Here is a 19,544-nt window from a genome sequence, read left to right on the forward strand (position 1 = left end):
TGGCTTCATTTATCACTGTTGAATATAATGGCAAAAATGCACGGGCCTCCATTCGGACTCTCGCTCGGGGTCCACCAACATCAGCACTTTTACAGCCAACCTTCCTCTCTGGCACCCCTGACTGACCACTCCCCCGCTCCCCTCTCCCCCGTTCCTTCCCGCTGCTGTCTGCCCTGCATGTCACTGTCAGAGTGTTCATGAAAGGTACTCTTCCTGCATGAGCCCCTGCTCAGAACCCAGGTCTGCGGGGTTCACCAAAAACTCCTCAGGCTGACAGTAGACAATGCTAATACCATTTTGAACACCAACTATGTCGGGTACGGCGGCGCCAAGTGTATCTCACAGAGTGTCTTTTGAAAACAACCATGAATGTGCTGAGATTCAGAAAGCTGCCCACAGTTGCAGGCTAGGAGGTGATGGGGCCAGGACTTGAACCCTAGCTCTTCTGATCCCAGAGCTGATGTGCCTTCCATCACATCCCTGGCCCCAGCCTGTCTTTCCTGCCTTCTCCTCTAACTGGTCCCCTGTACCAGGGGTTACAAACAGAACTGTCTGCAGTTGAGCAATGTCAATGCCTAAAATGACTTTGGTGTCAGGGGAGTAGTAGGGGCTATGGCAGGTCCAGCCCGTTTTGGCCTGGCATTGATAAGGTCTTCGCATTTTTTCCGGAGAAACTGGATACATGGAATGTTCTAGAAATTTTTAATTGTTTAACTCTGTTTAATTGTTTAACTCTCTAGAAATTTTTAATTGTTTAACTCTGTGGGCCAAATACAACTTATCTGTGGGTCATACATGGTCCACAGACGGCCATCCTGCATCCCCTGCCTTATGTGAGGCATCCAGTCCAGTGGGACACGTCTTATCCCTGCCCCAGAGACACAGCCCACCTTTCCCACTGCCTTAGCTTTACTCCAGCGGCTCCTTCCACTGCACAACCTCCTTCTTCCTCCTCGTGATCCAAATTCCACTGATCCTTCCCATCTCAGTCAAACCCACCTCCTCCAGGAACCCGCTGGCCTCTCTAGTTCACCGAAGTCTCTCTTCTCTGGGATTCTGTATTTATCAGAGCAGAAGGTAGTCATGATGGACACTTATATTTGCATGGTACTTTCCAGATCCAGTTAATAATAATAGAACATTATTTTGTTTTAAAGTGTGTCCCCATCACCAGCTACGAGCTTGGTTGAAGGCAGGTTTCACTATGGAGAGCGGGGAGGATTCCTGCAGAAAAGCAGCTGAGGCTGCAGGAGAAAATACCAGGCTTTACTCCAGGACACACAATTAGAAATGAGCCAACCCAGGGCTTTTGTAGGCAGCAGATTTAATAAGGTGTAATTTACATGCCGTCGGATTCACCCGTTTTAAATGTGCCCTTCAGTCACCAGCCCACGACTTGCAACTCAACGCCAGTGCTCAATCTGTCACAGCCAGTCACCCTCAGCTGTCCACCCCTGTGTCCCCCAGCACCTAACAGTGTGATACATGTGGCTGGAACTCGAGGAATGTTTGTGGAACAGCTGTTACATCTTTTGAACCCGTGCCATCATTGGATCAGTTTTCTTGTCCTGGGTCACTTTGGTTTCATGTCTCAGAAGTCAAAGGAGAGCAGGCGGTAGCATGTCTTCTTCCAAATCCACACCCCTGGGGTCTTAGCTTTTCCCATCTTTTCATTTCCTTGACCTCCCCAGTCTGTTCAGTACTTAATAATAGCAGCGACACCGAATCAGAACCTACCACGAGCCAGACATTTTGTCGACATTTATTCTCTAAGTAGACATTAAAGACGGCTCATCCTCACATCCTGCAAAAAAAGATATTATTGAACCCATTTTGTAGCTGAGAAACTCGAATAACTTTCCCAGTGTTTGTTACACAATGGGCAAGTGACAAAGCCAAGATTTAAAGTGGGTCTTTCTGGCTCAGAAACCATGTTTTTTCACTGACCGTGGTGCTTTCTGGGGTGGAGAGAGACCAGCTAGCAGCCATGAAGTGAGAAGGGAGCGTGGTCCCTCAGGTCTGTTCCCGTGTTTGGGGGGTAGGCCCTACCAGGCGTTCCCCCTTCCTTCTTCCGGTCAACAGACATCACCAGGCTTCCTGCTGGTTGCAGCCTCTTTGGCCTCACCGAACATTTCGCATCCTGATTCTTTAATTTCTGAGTCCCTCTCCTTGGCTCGCGCTGAAGCGGCTCTGGGTCATGCATTTGCCATGGTTCTTCCGGTGGAATCCTCTAAGCGGTCTTTCTTTGGTTCTGAAATGAAGTTTCACACTTGGTTCCTTTGAACTGAAGTTTCATCTCGGTTCTGCCCAGACCTGCCTTCCGGTCTTCAAGCTTGGCATTATTGATGGGTTGCTGGCTCTTCAGAGATGAACACCATTCGGCCCCTCTATCTCCCAGGACCACCACTGTGGCTGGTGTCTCCCCTTCCCACCTCCCTCTCCCATGGTTGTTAGGGACCCAACTGGTATGATTAAAGAGAGTTCTGTTGGGTATATATGAATGTAATTACCATTCAACTGCAACAGCACAGAACTCTACCCTGGCTTTTAGATAAGGGATGTTTTACCAGAGAAGATTTCCTGCATTTTTACACTGCTGTCTGAGTGGCCTTTCTTTGCTAGTTTTGTGCAGTTCCTCTCTTAGTCTTTAAACACACACACACGCACGCACTTTGCCCTTTCCTGGCTCAGAATCCACAAATACCCCAACTACGTATATTTTTCATATATGAGCTTGTTTGTTATTCTTGAGCTTGACCCCAAACGGTTTCATTCTCTCACTTCGTTACACAGTTTTCTATGAGCTTTGTCTCTCGGTTTGTCTTTTGTGTACATTCACAGTGGGGCTTTCTGTTTTCTGCTTTGGACTTTCAGCATTTATCAAGTCTGTTGAAATCTCTCTGTGGCTCTGGAAGAAGCAGAGAACTTAGATGATCAGACAGGGGAGGCATCCCAGGAGGGGGCAGTGTGTGAGCAAAGGCCTGAAGGCAAGACTCCCCAGCCACAGGCAGGTGGCTCAGTTCGCTACATGGGTGTTTATAGATTCACAGAAGGTTAGAGTGACACTAGGGCTCTGAAATCACCTAGTCCACTGCCCTCATCTTGTAGTTGAGGCCCTTGAGTCTCAGAGAGGGGAAATGACTTGCCTACATCAAATCCCCAGCCAGTGCCTCGGCTGGGCTAGAAGATTCATCTCTTAATTCATGAGAGCAAATTGACAAAGCAGACTTACCTGTGGGCTGCTGTTTTGAGAAAAAACACCATCTAGTAGAGCAGAGCGTCCCACTCAACAAATGTTCATAATGGGAATGGGGTCTTGTGTTCCAGGCTAGAACGGTGGGCCCTGGTCTCTGGTGCACAGGGATGTGCATCCCTGAAGGTGGTGGGCGTCTCTGTGAACGGAGGTGTTTCTATCCCACCACGGACTAGGAAGCATGGACTGGTGGCGCCCTCCCCAACCCCGAGGCAGGCTGCAGGGGGCTCTGCTGGGAGAGGAATGGAACGCCTGCTGTAGAAATTAGCAGTTGCCTCCAGCCTTGCCCACCAGCCCTCTGCCTGAGGCTCAGAAGAAAGCTGGCTCTGCAGGCTGGGCCACGGCCCCATGCACACGCTCAGGGTCCCAGAGAGGATGCATGAAATGAAGTGAGAGAGCTCTTGATACTGTAAACGTCACAGCACTGAGAATGCAGAGCCCCAGTGACATCAGGGCAATGGAAGCAGGGAGCCGACCTCTGGCAGCCGCCCCAGGACTAGCGTGGTTCTGCAGTGGTGTTTACATTACGAGCTTGGTCACCGTTCTGCTGGCTTCGGGCCCGAGGCGTCAGCCGTCATGATCATTTGTTCTTGGCAGGGCACTGTCTAGATTCCAGCACACGAGTCCCCCACCCCGTCTCTCATTCCAGGATCCGGGAAGGGAGAACGGATTGCTTTTCCCTCCCCATTGGCTGGTCCCCAGAAGAATCCTGGTGTTTCTCCCAAACGCTCAGTCCCAAATCCTTTGTTCTGTGCTGGAGGTGCTTCCAGCTGGAGCGGCTCACGGCAGCCCAGCGAGGGCAGAGCTGTGCTGGGGGCGGCATGGGGGGTGGGCTAGACCAGTGGACAGGCTCTGAGGGGGACCCGGGCCCAGGGCCAGGAGGTTCCCTCCCCACCTCCTCTCACTCCCAGTGCCCCCTGTGGGAGGTGGCGGGAGAGAGGGGCTGGCACCCAGGACCGGAAGCCCAGTGGAGGGGCTCTGGACTGTTTCCACGATTGAGGAGAAGTGGACTCTGCTCACCTTGTCCCAGCCCACCTCTGCCCTGGCCTGCTCCAGTGATAGAAAAGGTGAGACATGATAGCGTAAGCTGAGAAGCTTAAAAGCTCATCCGAATATTACTCAGTCATCAAAAAGATGAAATGATGCCATTTGCAGCAACATGGATGGACCTCGAGATGATCATACTAAGTGAAGCAAGTCAGACAGAGAAAGACAAATACCATAAGATATCGCTTATATGTGGAATCTGAAATATGGTACAAATCAACGTATCTATGAAACAAAACCAGACTCACAGTTGTAGAGAACACACTTGTGGTTGCCAAGAGGGGGATGTGGGAGGGATGGAGTTTGACATTAGCAGAGGCAAACTATTATATTTAGGATGGATAAACAACAAGGTTCTACTGTATAACACAGTGAACTATATTCAATATCCTGTGATAAGCCATATATGAAAAAGAATATATATATATATATATATATATATAAATGAGTCACTTTGCTGTACAGAAGAAATTAACACAACATTGTAAATCAACTATGCTTTAATAAAAATTTAAAATAATGTTCATCTGGGGACCACTGGGACCACTGACACCATAACAGCTTCCACGACTGCCCAGAAATCATTCCTTGAAATCTCTCCTGTGTGCCAGGTGCTCTGTGAGGCCCAGGGCCACAGAGAGTGGGGCTCCAGCCCTTTAGATAGGCCTGTCCTCCTTGGGGACCACAGTGCAAGGGGAGTGACCGTGGCTGGCGTGTGGGCACAGGGTGGCCTGACCAGGCTCTGGTGCTCCCCTGAGCAGTCTGTACATGGTGATGCCTGAGGGTCCTTCCAGTTCTGAGACCTGGGGATTCTGCCCTGGTGCCCTCAGAGATGGGAGGGGTGAGTGTGAAGGTGAGCTTCAGGGATGAGAGTGATGGGCCTCTTAGAAAGGAAAAGATTTGGCTAGTATTTGGGGATACCACGAGGAGAACGTTTTTGCTGAGGTGGAAGAGAGTTTGTGTCGAGAAGCATCAGGCTGTGAGTTTGCAGAAGAAGGGGTCAGGTTGGGAATGATTTTCAGGGGGTCTCCAACAGAGGGGGCTGCCCATTATGGTGTGAGGGGCTTCCAAGGGCTCTGAGTTCACTCGATTCTGATGAGATTAATCAGACAGCAACAGTGGGCTGGAGAGAGACTGGAGCCAATGAGGGAGGCAGTGAGGAAGGAGTGAGACACATGACATGGGAACCACCTGGATGACAGCCTTGAAGGGGGCTGGGCAGAGGAAAGGGAGGAGTCCAAGAAAGCTCCAGATTGTTAAGCTGGATTCCTGAGAAAATGACAAAACGTCAGATCCCAAGAGTGCATCACCCATGGGCAGCAGTGGTTGAAAGGAGCACTTGATCCTCAGAGCTCCAGGCAGCATGGCCCCATGAGACTCAGACTGGCCGCATTCCAGGCTCTTCTGAGTCGGCCGGGCCAGTACCACCTGAGGGCATGACTAAGGCTTGGAAATCAGCACCCACCTTAACTGTCTACCCCGGCTTCTTCCCAGTTAATCTCTAGTAAAGGCCTTCACTAACCACTTAGTTCTGTTGTAAAAACTCTCCATGTGTAGGATGTTTTTTGGATGTGGCTCTCCCTGCATTGGAAGGGTGATTTCAGAGCCTGGAATAACCATCTCCAAATAGTTCTGATGAAGCATTACAAAAAGTCAGGTACAGATGGTCAGGGCTGGCCTTGCCACTCAAGGCTTCCCAAGCCTGTTGATATCCACCATGTCACTGAATTCGCTTATTCCTCACTACAAACGCCAGAGGAAGGGATTTTTACTTAGATTTTGTGGAACCGGGACCTGAACCTAAGATCTTCCATATCCATCCTCAAACCTCACCTTCCAAATGATCTCTGCCACCTTGATGCCCTACCATCAGGGTCAGGCCACTGGGCAGCATCCTCCCTTTGCCAGAATTACTCCCGGGAAGGTCCATATGTTGGGTCACACCCACATCAGAGCGAATAAAACAAATGGAGGGAACGGTCCATGGTATCCTTGACCTGCTTGATTCCCGGAGCGCTGGGTTACCCCTGGGGAGGCCTGGAGGGAGCAGAGAAGAGTGAAAAGGGATGGAGTGGACTGGGGGCAGGGGGAGGGTGACAGCCCAGTGACAGCCCGTGACGTACAGAGATCCAGGAACCGCTCTCAGCTCCCTTTGCTGCAGCTTTGACCTGGCCAGGAGATTGTTGGAATGGGCATTGTTAAAGCTCATTTGCTTCCGTACTCTATCTTTCTTTGCTGTAGAATCTTAGACGTGTTCCCAGCCGTTCCTGTTGTCCAAAAACCGAGGTCACCATGGCCAGTCTTACTTTGCTTTTCTTCCTAGAAAAGAGGAAGATGACTGCAAACCCCAGTCCCCCTTAAATGATCTGTGTAACTCACGAGTCGTTGTGTAATGATTTGTGCATTTTTCAACTGTTGATTACTTTTTTCCCTGTACGCATGCCATTGAATGCTTCAACAGCTGTCAACTTTGGTTAGGGTCTGCGGACAGTGTCAACTTGGGGAATGTATCAGTACATCTTGATCTTGGCCACCTGGCTGTTTCGTGTGTATTAACACCCTCTGATCTCACATACTCATTCATTCATCAGATATTTATTGTGCAAGACATGACTGCTATGCTGCGAGTGTACATGCTTTGGTTTCCTGGGGCTGTCATAACAAAGTACCACAAGCTGAGTGGCTTAGAACAACAGAAGTTTATTCTCTCACAGTTCTGGAGGCCAGAAGTCTGAAATCAAGGTGTCCACAGGGCCATACTCCCTCCAAAAGGTCTAGGGGAGGATCCTTCCCGGCCTCTTTCTGACTTCTGAAGTTGCCAGCCATCCATGGCGTTCCTTGGCCTGTAGACACATCACTCCAGTCTCAGCCTCCATGGTAACCTTGCCTTCTGCCCAGCTGTCTGTGCTTTCTCTTTTTATAAGCATGCCAGTCATTGGGTAAGGACCCACCCTACTCCAATCGGACCTCATCTTTAACTGATTACATCTGCAAAGACCCTGTTTTCAAAGAAAGTCGAATTCTGAGGTTCCAGGTGGACGTGAACTTGGAGGGGACACACTTCCACCCAATGCAATACAGTTTGGGCATTTTCCTTGGTCATTTTTTTTTTCTCTCATCGAGCAGCCAGAGCAGGGAAAGTTAGAGTCTGGATCTTCACAGCCAGTACGGGGATGTCAAGGATGTGGTCTTGTCTCAGGGAGATGGCCATTTTCTTAGGAAAAAGAGAACACGTACTCCCGTGACTGTAAGACCAGGCAGTGTGAGATAAACGTCAAGTGGCACCCAGGATGTGCATTCAAACAGGCCATGCCCACTTGCAGCAGGAATGATAGATCAGAGAAGGTTTGGCCAAGAAGGTGGTCATGAGCATCCCTGAGGGGCAGGTAGCCATAGGCGATTGGCAAGGAGGGCCCCCCTGGCTCGCCAGTCTGGGAACAGCAGGCTGCCATGCGGGAAGGTTCGGGTGCATTCTGGGAATGGCAGGAGGTCTACATGAGGAGCAGGGCAGGGTGGGCGGGGCCAGGCAGACCTGAGTTGAAACCACGGCTCCCTCACTCGCTAGTTGGCTGTGTAGTCTCAACACCCAGCATGTGGGGACTGAATCTGATCACACAAGCTAGAATCCCTGCCGTGATGCTGGACCCTCACCCAGGAAGGAAGCCCCGCTAAGTAGCAATTAGAAACCTCTTCTTCCATCCAGGTGCTCAAGCCAGAGATCTGAACCTGATCCTGGCTGCCTCCCCTGCCTTCACCTAGTTTAGCCAAGGTCTGTCTCTTGTCTCTTCTACTTCCTAACAGCTACTCACATCCCTCCCCACGGCTACATCCCTAATACAGGGCTCCGCCACCTCGCACCTGGGGTGCAGCCTCCTCCTTGACCTCCCTGCCTCTGCTTTCCCTCTGTTCCAATCCCTTTCCAACACTGCAGCCTGAGCAGTCTTCCTCGTGTTCAGATATGACCACACTGTTCTCTCAGGCCCCTTCTGTGGCTTCTGGTGCCCTCAGGGTCAAATTCAACACACTTACACCAGGCCTCCAGGACCCTCCACTTTCTCACCCTTCTTATCCCATCATGGGACCCTCACCCCCAGTTTCTAATCCCATCATGACTCACAGATCTCTTTCTTATCTTTAAGCTCTTATAGGGATTGTTCCCTCCGCCTGGAACTTTCTCCTTTTCCTCTTAGTTAAGGCTGTTACAACAATACCACAGACTGGGTGGCTTACACAGCGTTCCTTTCTCACAGTTCTGGAGGCTAGAAGTCTGAGATCAGGGTTGGGTTCAGATGAGAGCCTTCTTCCTGGCTGCAGATGGCTGTCTTCTTGCCGTGCCCCCCTATGGCAGAGAAAGCATGCTCATCGGTACCAGCGTGAGGAAGGGAGGGAGGAAGAGTGCTCTCTGGGGTCTCTTCTTAGAAGGGCGCTAATCCCATCATGGGGGCCCCACTCTCATGACTTCATCTAAACCTAATCATCTCCCAAAAAGGCCCCATCTCCAATACCAGCACATTGGACGTTAGGGCTTCAACATATGCATTTGGTGTTGGGTTAGGGGAGCCATAGACATTCAGTCCATAACACACTCCCACTCCTCTCTTTACTTAGCCGCCTTCTGTTCCTCCTTGCAATTTCACTTTGGATGTTACTTCTTCCGGGAAGCTTTCCCTGATTCCTACCTCCCCAGTGCAAGCACACACACACACACACACACACACGCACACACACGCACACACACGGCTGGACTAGATGGAGCCCTGTGTTTATCCAAAGCATAAAGCATAATGCTGACCCTTCCTCTTTTTAGGAGGGAGTTTCCTCCACAGGTGACCTACTCCAGAAAGCCATCCTCTAACCTTAGTGCTGTTTGCAACCCTTTCAGGACCACCGGGCCCCAAAGGCGATCAGGGGGATGAAGGGAAAGAAGGCAAGCCTGGAACCCCTGGATTACCTGGACTTCGAGGTAATGGGGAGGCCCCTGGGAGGGCACTGGACATACCAGGAAGGGAAGGGGCTCTGCTATCCATCCCTGACCCTCTATTTTCTCTTTGGGATCGGTGATGGGGCTCCTGGGACAGTGCCCAATCAACTCAGCTTCAGATGCCCTGTTCTGTTAAGAGACTAAGAGGTTATTGGTATAACAGTAGGATGGAGCAAATCTTTTTCCATAGAGAGTACCAGGACCTGAAGAAAAAGGGTACACACGAGGCTCGCAACTCCTTGAAGCCACTCCCCACCCCAGCAGCCAGGGTCCCTGTGACCAGGGCCATTGGAAGGTATTGAGGGTGTCCCCTGATCCAGAGCAACCCATCAAGTATGCTGTGTCCCCTCAGTGTTTCCTGAGTCCCCAGCCCCTGACCCCCTACCTCCTGCAGAACCTGCCCCGGTCAGTAGATACCTGCCCTCTCATGCCGTCTCCACCCTGCTACATGCACTAGTGACAGCCCGGAGGGTCCAAGAGCTGGCAGGGAGGGTACTTTGGGGCCTTCTGGAAAGGGTGTGTTCGACTTAAATGCCTCGTCTCAGGAGTTCCCGTTCTGTTACTTTACCAAATTTTGCATCCCAGCCTGTCCATTCCCCAGCCTCTGCTGTGAGCAGCGTTTTTCTAAGGGAGTGTAGAGTCTTCTAAGTGATGTAAGAAAAGGGGAGGTTTATCAGGGGAAAGGTGTCGGCTTATTTATGTCAGGAATTATACCTCCAAACCACCCCCTTCCTAAGTCTCTAAGGAGGCTGAGAACAGGAGAAGAGGCAGAGGCTGGTTGAGGCAGAACCCACGGCCTGGCCTCCACCTCTCAGCACAGCTCCCTAAACTCAGAATCAAGGATGCCCAGGGGCTCCCAGAGCTGTGGAACCTCCTTTTCTGCCTTAGTCAGTGACAGGATGCAGGATTCCTGGGCATATCCTGCAGGAGACACAGAATGCCGTGGCAGCAGGGCTGTTGGGCTCCAGGAATGTTGCGTTAGGGAAAAAAATAAATCAAGCCCTCGTCTGAGGCGCTATCACCCTCTTGGGGCCCCCATCCTCTTCCAGCCGTTTGATGTTTACGGCGGAGGAATCGTAAGTGCGAGACAGATTTCTCCGTGTCATAGAAAAAGGCCAAAGGAAACCAACTAACATTCGAAGCAGGAAAGTAAAATTAATTAGTTAATTAGAGTGCCCTGCTTTGCAGAGATAACTGTGGGCTTAGGTCAGACCTCCAGGGCCGAGGCCTCACTGGGCGAAACCACTTGTTGACTCCGGCTTTCCATGATGACGTGCAGCCAGTGCCACGGGGCCTTGTGGCCAGGAGCCCTGGGGACTGATGTGACAGCAGCCTGTCTGCCCCAGTTACTGAGCTTGCAGACTTCCTGCCTCCTCTTCAGCCTACCTTCCCCTGCTCTACGCTTCCCTGTGTTTACCACAAGGAAGGGGCCTTGCTGGGTTTTTCTTACATAGGATGGGGAGTGATTTAATCTTCCTCCTACCCCAAGTACCAGTAAGCCCTTTTCATCCAGCTGAGATGAAGCCGACCAAGCAGGGATAGGACCCTGCCTCCAGCGCTCTCTGCTGTGTGACCATGGGCAGGTTACCTAACCTCTCTGGGCCTCCGTTTTCTCATTGGTAACACAGGTGAAATAATACCTCAGTTTATGGGGAGGATTAAATAAGATACGTAATGGAAAGCACCCAGAACAGTGCCTGCCACGTTCAAAAGGCTCCAAAAAATTTTGCAAGTCTAAATCTCTAGCAAAGCTAGAGGTACAGAGACAGCTTCCGAATGAGGTTGGCACCTCCACCATCACTCACAATAGAATTGGACCTTTCGGGGGGAGGGGTTCAGCCTCACTGGATAAAAGGTGCTGACGGGGAGGGTTTGTGCTGACCTTTTGGACACTGTCTTTGTAGCATCTTTAACTCAGAAGAATCAGGAAGCAGGGATAGCAGGAGGATGCATGGTTGAGGTCTGTGACTGAGCCAGACGATGGCCTCTGGGGGCCTTTCCAGTTCTGAGTCTGAGGCTCCAAAACTTTCTTGTCTCCCCAGGTCTGCCAGGGGAGAGAGGGACCCCAGGACTGCCCGGCCCCAAGGGCGACGAAGGGAAGCTGGGAGCCATGGGACCAATGGGCATGCGTGGGTTCAAAGGTAACAACACATCTCAGCTCACCCTCGCTCACCGCCAGCCCCCGCGCACCAATGTGGGCACTGGAGTGTGGACCGGGTTCAAATTCTAGTTCTTCCACTGACAAGCTGAGTGACCTTGAGCAAGTCACTTGATCTCATTAGGCATCAGTTTGTTTTCTTTTCTTTTCTTTTTCTTCTTTTTGGCTGCACCGCAGGGCTTGCGGGATCTTAGCTCCCCCGACCAGGGATGGAACTCGCACCCCCTGCAGTGGAAGCGCGTGTCCTAACCACCGGACTGCCCAGGGAATTACCATTAAGCGTCAGTTTCCTCATTCCCAAACTAACAAGCCTCGTGATACCGTATTTCACAGGGCTGTCACGAGGATTACGTGGAACGTATATGAGTGAAAACACGGTAAACTCCAAAGCGCTGTAGAAATACAAGGGAGTGTTACTATTGGTTGCAGCTCGGTGATGTAACCAGAGGAAGCCAGGCCAGGAGAGCGGGCTTGCAGGAGAAACACAGACCCAGGATGGCCTCCTCCCCCCAATACTGCCAGATTCCTCACAGTTCCTCATATTCTTTTTATTCCCCAAATATTTAAAACTTTAATCAGTCCTCAGATTTCCATTGCCAATAGTGTTTCTTCTGACTTTTTTTTCCTTCCCATTAATAGTCATCTTGTTCATTTTCAGGGAATCCCACTTTAGAGTCAGTCCCGTCTTTCCACGTTCATTTCAAGAGTGTCCAGACCTCTTAGCACCATTGCAGAAGAAAAAGAGGAACTCGGATACTCTTTCCCCAGGCTCTCTCACTTGTTAAAATGAAAACCAAGAAAAAGAAAAGTACTATTAATCATTCCCACCCCACATCTAGGATGACCTCTTAATCTAGGATCACTGGGAACTTTTATTCTACTTTCTGGTTGGTGATTAAACAGACTGAGGTTTTCCTTCCTTTTATGATCCACATTTAAAAAAATCGATTTTAAAACACATTACAAAAGCAGCACATGCTTATTGAAAACAATTTAACAATACAGAAATGTATAAAGTATAAAGTAAAAAGTGAGTGCCTTCCCCCTAGGTCTCTTAAGGGCTTATTCTTCAGAATAACTACTGTAAACACTTTGGAGCACATCCTGCCAGACCCTTTTCCAAGCACATTCATATTTACATATATGTTTGCTTTTGTTTTTTTCAAAACTTGGAACACATGAGGCATCCTTCCCTGGAACTTGCTGGCTTGCTTTTTTTTCATGAGAGAATATGCCATAAGCTTTTGATTTGCAGATATCTTTCTGGAGGCAATTGGATGGAATTCCCTGGTCATTTTAATGTCCCCTTGAGTGGTGTCAGGACCCTTCTACTTCTTTGTAGAGTGGGATGCTAGCTGAGAAAAAAGCTGTGTTGTTTTAACCATATCCTGGGAAGGAAATTCCACAATTCCCTGGAAACTCTCCCCCGTGTTTTATAGCCTCCTCCACTGATAAATCTGCCTGACATAGAACCTATGTGTCTCCCTTTGTAACTGAAGACCCTCCCCCCCTTTTCTCTTTCCGTGCTTATTAGAACAACCTTGGATTTGGACTTCTGAAACTTTGGCTGTTTAATAGGAATATCTTTGCTTTGTCTTCTTCCTGTGGGATACCATGTACTCCTTTAGTCTGTGCTGCGCTGCTCCTCTGTGCTTTAGTTAGGAGGGAATGAAACTTCTCTGCTTGGTGCCCACCCACCCTGCTTCCAAGGGGGACCAGAGTAGGCAACTTAATTGGCCCAAGCTCTTACCCTTTCAGCCATGCATGCCCTCCAGGGCTGCGGGCTCCTCCCTGAGGATTTCTCTGGTCTTGGGTTAATGTTTCCTGCAGGTAAGACTTTATTTACAATTAGGATTTATTTCCATTTCTAATGCCCGTTTTCCTCCTCTGTTTCAGGTGACCGAGGCCCAAAAGGAGAGAAAGGAGAGAAAGGAGACAGAACAGGGGATGCCAGTAAGGAAATTCTGTTGGGGTCACTGGATTCTGTGTCAGCACAGGTGTAGCTGTTGCCCAAGCAACCCAAGTTTCGGTGGCTGGAGGCTGGGGCTCCAGTGTCAAAGGAGCTCCCTGTCCACTCCAGGGCTCAGTTGATCCAGCAAGAGAGAATTATACCCCAGGGGCACAGGCCACATTTCCAGACATGGTATAAACCCAGTGGTTGTGTGGGAGGGACTGGAGGCAGACTGCATGGGCTCCCTTCCGGCCGCCTCACTATGTAATGTGTGCCTCAGTTTTCTCATCTATAGAATGGGGAGAAGAAGCATTCTTATGTCATAGAGTCATTGTAGAGAATTAAATGAGTTAATCCATGTAACAGGTGGTTAGGACACGTGGTTAGGACTCAGTAAGTGTTTGTTATTATTATCCTATGTAATACACCAATTTAGACAGACTTACATCATTGGAGATGCTTGCTAAAATTCAGTTACTGACCTTGTTAAAATTCAGCAAGACCTCATGGGGAAAAGTGTAGAGGCGAAGCAGAATCCTGTTTGTTTTCCTCCTCTGCCACTAACTGAGCAGTGGTGCTGGAAATCTCATTATCTGGAAGACCACCGAGGCCAGGAATGGGCGTCTTTCCAACGAGGGTCCTTCCTAAAATGTTTACAAGGGAAGCCAGCTTATCTAGTTATGACGCTCTTTTCCAGGGTTTACTTCCCCCACAAAGGGCTACATGTAGAACCTTGGAGAGAGCGCCAGAAAAGAGCGAGCCTCCCAGCCAAGTTTCAGTGAATAGAGTCTCCTAGCCAAGACTCAAAAAAATACCACCATAGAGTATCTGTTGGGCTCTGAAATGCTGCCATCTGGGTGAACGCTCAAGCAGTTTACCCACTTCCAGGGCATCTGGGCCCTGGTGTGGGGCTGCCTAAGAAGGCTAGGCCTGGGGCAAGGGACAGATACCCCTGTGGATGCACACTTTGGACCCAGATTGAGGGCTTCTCGAAGGCTGATCTTCGGTTTCAGTGGGTCCTTAAAATGACATTTCCATCCCAGCCATGCAGGACCAGGAGACCTTGCTGTTGAATAATGCCCTTCTCCAAGGTCCCTGAAACTTTAACTTACCTCCTACTTCCTCTACCCTTTGCTTTCCCGGGGCAGTGATTAAGGATCAAACAGGAAAAGTGTAGGTGGCAGCTCTCTGTCGCTCTAAAGTGATGGGTGCACCTGAGGAGGAGGTACGCCTGTGTCTACCCTGGACTCCACATGCCCACCTTACCTTAGATGCTGTAATCCACAAAGCAGTCTATGTGCTTCGCAGTCTGTCTAGCATTACGGAGAGTCCCTTCCAAGGATAGCCAAGGGCTTAACTGGGAGCGACCCGGCTAGATGAGATCTGCGGGACGCTGCAGGAGCCAAAAGAAAATGTCGAAGGCAAAGGAAGGGGGTCTAGATCCGATCTAGGATGTCTGTGATAGTTCTGACTCCTGAATGCTGCCTTCTGCTGCATTGGTTGATTGCTTCTGACGGAATGCTGCCAAGGCAGCCGAGAAGGACCGTGGCATTTAGCTGTGGGAAATAAATAACTCCTGACTGGCTGGCAGGAAGGGAGGGACTGTGGAAAGGTAACCTCTGAGAGGGGAATCAGAAACACTGCCCGCGTACCCAGGGGTGCTTGTCAGGACTCTCTGACAGCTGTTCTCCAGCTGACTCGGGATGGTGTGGTCTGAGCCAGCCGAGCCTGGGAGAGTGATGGTGGTTAGTCGCCATGCACCCCAGGGATGCTCGCGTCACTGTTTACCTTGCCTCTGTGGGCTCAGCTGGGTGGGCTTTGCACTGGGATTGGGCTCTGAGGCTAGGGGCGCTGTGTGTGCGTGGCTGGGGGGGGTGGGGGATGCTGGGGGTGGGAGCTGAGCCACCTGGGGGCGCTCCCCCAGGCACGGGTGGGGAGCCTGGGGAAGGGCAGCTAATCCACTTGACCCTGGAGCCTATTGACTGCACCGCAAGAGGCCCATGTCAGCTCTGGATGGCCCTCCTCGCGGACTGCCCTGAAGATGCTGTAACAGCCCCCTCACAAGACCCCAAAATGTCTCCATTGGTGATGGAGCTGGAAAGTGGGGACAGGGATGGCCCCATCGACGGGCGGCCGTACACAGCGTGGGAGGCACAAGGGACACATATGGGGATCGCAGAACCACCAGGCTGGACGGCCATGCATCCATCTCCCACTCGCAGAGACCTGGAATGGGGAGAGGAGACACCCAAGGCAGAGGCTGGACGGAAAATCCAGGCCTCGGCCTTCTCTGATTCTGGAATGAGAGCTCAGGCCCCTGATCTTGAAGAGGAGGGTTGGGCTCCTTAAACCCCCTAGAGATGCCTCCACTTGGAGATATGGATGGAAGGGCCTAAGGCTGAAGGAGGGCCGCTGAAGCAATTCAGGGCTGAGACCTGGGCCTTCCCATGGCCTCCACCCTCTGGCCTGCCTCTGCTTATGCCAAACCCACACTGTAGTCAGACTCCTGGTTAGGTTTCTAAGGAACTCTGGTCCCAGAGGCCTTCACTGGATCCCTGGGACTGAGGTTCTGAAGAGGGAGCCAGGGATCATCTTTCAGAAAAGTGTGGAAATTCTGACCCAGGCTGAGTGCCCGCTTCTGGGGGGTTCTTAGTCATTCCCTGGGCCCAGGGCAGCCCCACCGTGAGATCCAGTGGGTGGGAAGAAGGAGTTCTCAGCGCAGGGCTCCACCCTCCTTCAAAAAAGGATATAGTGGAGGAGGCATCCTCCTCTGGGAGCCCAGCTTGCACCTAAGGCCTGGAACCTTTACCAAACACCTCCCACCTTTAGCAGCGAAAGCCTAAAGCTCCAGCAGGTGGGGATGTTACTACATTAAAGGGATTGATGAGAAAAACGACAAAGACCCCCGCCTCAGGTCAGAATTGGAAATTAGGGGTTTTTCTTTGAAGAGGGCATTACAGAAAAGACTTCTCAGCAACCCTGTTTTAAGTAAATATTAAACTTTTTCAGAACAAGATCTTGTAATTGTTTACCCATGTTTTGGCCTGGAGTCATAGGGTTTTAGAGTCACAGGGTTTGGATGGCGTTTCAAACCAACTCCTCTCCCACCCTTGAGCCCACTGAACGGTCCTCTGAACAGAGAGCTGGAGAGAATTCCCACAGTCCCCCGGCTAGGTCATGGCCAAATTGGGGCTAGAATACAGAGCTGTTGATTTCTGCTTGATGAGAAGTAAAGGTGTTTGTTTGTTTTTCATTTTTATTGGAGTCTAGTTAATTTACAACGTTGTGTTAGTTTCAGGGGTACAGCAAAGTGAATCAGTTACACATATATGTATATCCACTCTTTTTTAGATTCTTTCCCCATATAGGCCATTACAGAGTATTGAGTTCCCTGTGCTATATAGGAGGTAAAGGGTTTTTGTTGTTGTTTGTTTCAGGCAAGGGTGATATCAGTCATTCTGTTAGATGTTTGGCTTCTGAGCGTTTCGCCAGGAAAAAAAAAAAAAGTTACATATACACATCTCAAGACAGAAAGACATTTGTTTTACCCTCATATATGGTCCATTTGCAAGAAAAATAAATAGTATTTTTGCAGCTAAGGGGTGGGTAAAGGATCCAGTCTTGTTTAAGTCCCACAGCGTGAATTTCAAGCAGGATATAAATTCAGATTGTTTAAATACGTTTCCTCAATTTGGTTTCACATGGAAAAAAGTATGCAGAATGACCCAGGGGTAAATTCCAAGCCAGTGCTTGTTGATAGCTATCAGTTGCATCTCAGAAAACTTGAAAAAATGTTTAACACCTTGTGTGTGTTTTCAACACTTAGGGAAATAGGTTTGTGTGTGTTTGGCGGGGAGGGGAACCAGTGGGCACCCCAGCACGCAGTATAAGCTCAAAATAAATGATCAGGATGGTGGTTTCTAGACAGGTTTTTTTTTTTATTTCCATTGCTACTGAGCTGTCTCTATCTCTGTTTTAACAGGTACTCATTTTGGGGGAGGGGGGTGCGCCGCGTGGCATGCAGGATCTTAATTACCCGACACGAGAGATCGAACTCGTGCCCCCTGCAGTGGAAGCGTGGAGTCCTAACCACTGGACTGCCACGAAATTCCTTCTATCTCTGTTTGAGAATAAGGGAGGCAAAGACCGTCCTTTGGAGTCTGTGAATTCCCTTCCGCCCATCCCTGTCCCTAGAATTGGTGGCACTGGGTGCCCCAGGGGACCTGTTTGAGCACCAGAAGATAGCATTCTTTCAGGCCTGAGAGACAGAGCTACTGGACCTTTTATGTATAATGATATTTCTTTAGTAACTCAACTGCGTGTACATCTTATTCCTTATACAACTTTAATGCCCCAGCAACAACATGGTTTAAAAGTAAACCACACTTCCAAGAAAAGCTAAGCGCTCACACAAGACTTCTCACCAGCTTGTACCTGGTACTCCGGGGAGTAAAGTCTCTGTGCCTGACATTTCACTTACTTCTCCAGTCCTTCCTATTCAGGAGGCATGATGATGGCCCTGTTCGAGAGATCAGGAGGCTGAGGGTAGAGGATAAGGAACCCGCCCAGAGCCACCGGCGTTCATCAGGGGCAGAGCCAGGACGCAGATCGGGTGTGTCCACGCTGGAGCCTACCTCCAGTCCTGCTACCATCCTGGATTATCTTTTACTCTTTTATTCTCTCTGGCCTTTGACGTGGGCGTCAGCATGGGGTCCTCATGGGCCACCATCCTTAGTGGGTTTAATATGAAAGCGCTAATGTCTTCCTTAGCAATGCTCCCTTTTTTTAAATTTATTTTTTAATTGCAGTATAGTTGATATAAAACAGCGTATAAGTTATAGGTGTACAACAAAGCAATTCACAATGTTTAAAGGTTATCCCCCATTTACAGTGATCACAAAATATTGGCTCTGTTCCCCATGCTGTACAATACATCCCTGTAGCCCTTTTTTTTTTTTTATAAATTTATTTATTTATTTTTGGCTGCGTTGGGTCTTCATTGCTGCACGCGGGCTTTCTCTAGTTGCCGCGAGCGGGGGCTACTCTTTGTTGAGTTGCGCAGGCCTCTCATTGCGGTGGCTTCTCTTGTTGTGGAGCACGGGCTCTAGGCACGTGGGCTTCAGTAGTTGTGGCTCGCGGGCTCAGTAGCTGTGGCTTGCGGGCTCTAGAGCACAGGCTCAGTAGTTGTGGTGCACGGGCTTAGTTGCTCCACGGCGTGTGGGATCTTCCCGGACCAGAGCTCGAACCCATGTCCCCTGCATTGGCAGGTGGATTCTCAACCACTGCGCCACCAGGGAAGCCCCCTGTAGCCCATTTTATACCTAATACCTTTTCACCCTCTATCCCTGTATTGCCTCTCCCCCTTCCCTCTCCCCACTGGCAACCACTAGTTTGTTCTCTATATCATTGAGACTGCTTCTTGTTTGTTATATTCACTCGTTTGCTGTATTTTTTAGATGCTCAGTTACTTTTGAGAGACTTTTCCCCGTCTCAGAGTTCGCTCTCTCTTTCACCAAGCCTTAACTGCCTCCCCTGCCTTGGTGGCTCTGGGATAGGCCAGACTAAAGTTTTCACTCCGGGGATGGGGGTCTCTGCCTCTGCCAGTGAAGCCTCCCCACTCGTGGGCGTTCCGCGTTCTTCGTGACTAAGCGATTGTGCCTTCCTTCGTCCCTTCTTTTATCCTCACATAGCGAATCTCTGACAGATGCAAACATCACAGGGTGGGTGGGGATGGAAAAGTGGTTTTTAAATGTTTCTCCCCCTACGCTTATGTCTGGTGACTGAAAATACACAGACACACAAGACTCACGGAGAAAAATTGTCCCACAGCAAACACTGTCTCCTGTGCTGGCTGGAGCAGAGTGGGGGACACCCCAGAGGGAGAAATGAGCACAAGGATGTGGAAAATGGGGAACACTGGGCACCAGATGAAAGCTGAGCAGGGGCAGGGCCTGAAGCCCGCGGATCAGAAACCCGGCCGGCACAGCACGGAGCTGGCTGTGGAAGGGGGCCAAGGCAAGAGAAGGTGAGGGGGCCGCCCTCACTTTTGTCGTAGAGAAAAGGTACACGTGTGGCAGGAAGGAAACGTTTAGGCGAGAGAGCGTCGGTTATTCACTTACTTAGCAAACATTCATGGAGGCTTCGCTGGAGATCA

The 19,544-nt window shown here is 50.1% G+C and overlaps 1 protein-coding gene across 3 annotated transcripts in view; it reads left to right on the forward strand.

Moving 5' to 3' along the window:
- Positions 1 to 19,544, forward strand: part of SCARA5 (scavenger receptor class A member 5) — a 125,194-nt gene that overhangs the window by 69,322 nt on the left and 36,328 nt on the right. For 2 of the 3 annotated variants that reach the window (XM_079927777.1, XM_079927779.1), the window contains exons 5-7: positions 9,183 to 9,263; positions 11,324 to 11,422; positions 13,336 to 13,392. In XM_079927777.1, the coding sequence (XP_079783903.1) occupies positions 9,183 to 9,263; positions 11,324 to 11,422; positions 13,336 to 13,392 (237 nt within the window). Of the gene's footprint in view, positions 1 to 9,182; positions 9,264 to 11,323; positions 11,423 to 13,335; positions 13,393 to 17,878; positions 18,304 to 19,544 lie in introns of those variants that run through there. The other variant, XM_079927778.1, reaches the window with a different exon arrangement.

This window comes from Stenella coeruleoalba, assembly GCF_951394435.1.
Source record: "Stenella coeruleoalba genome assembly, chromosome: 7".
NCBI lineage: Eukaryota > Metazoa > Chordata > Mammalia > Artiodactyla > Delphinidae > Stenella > Stenella coeruleoalba.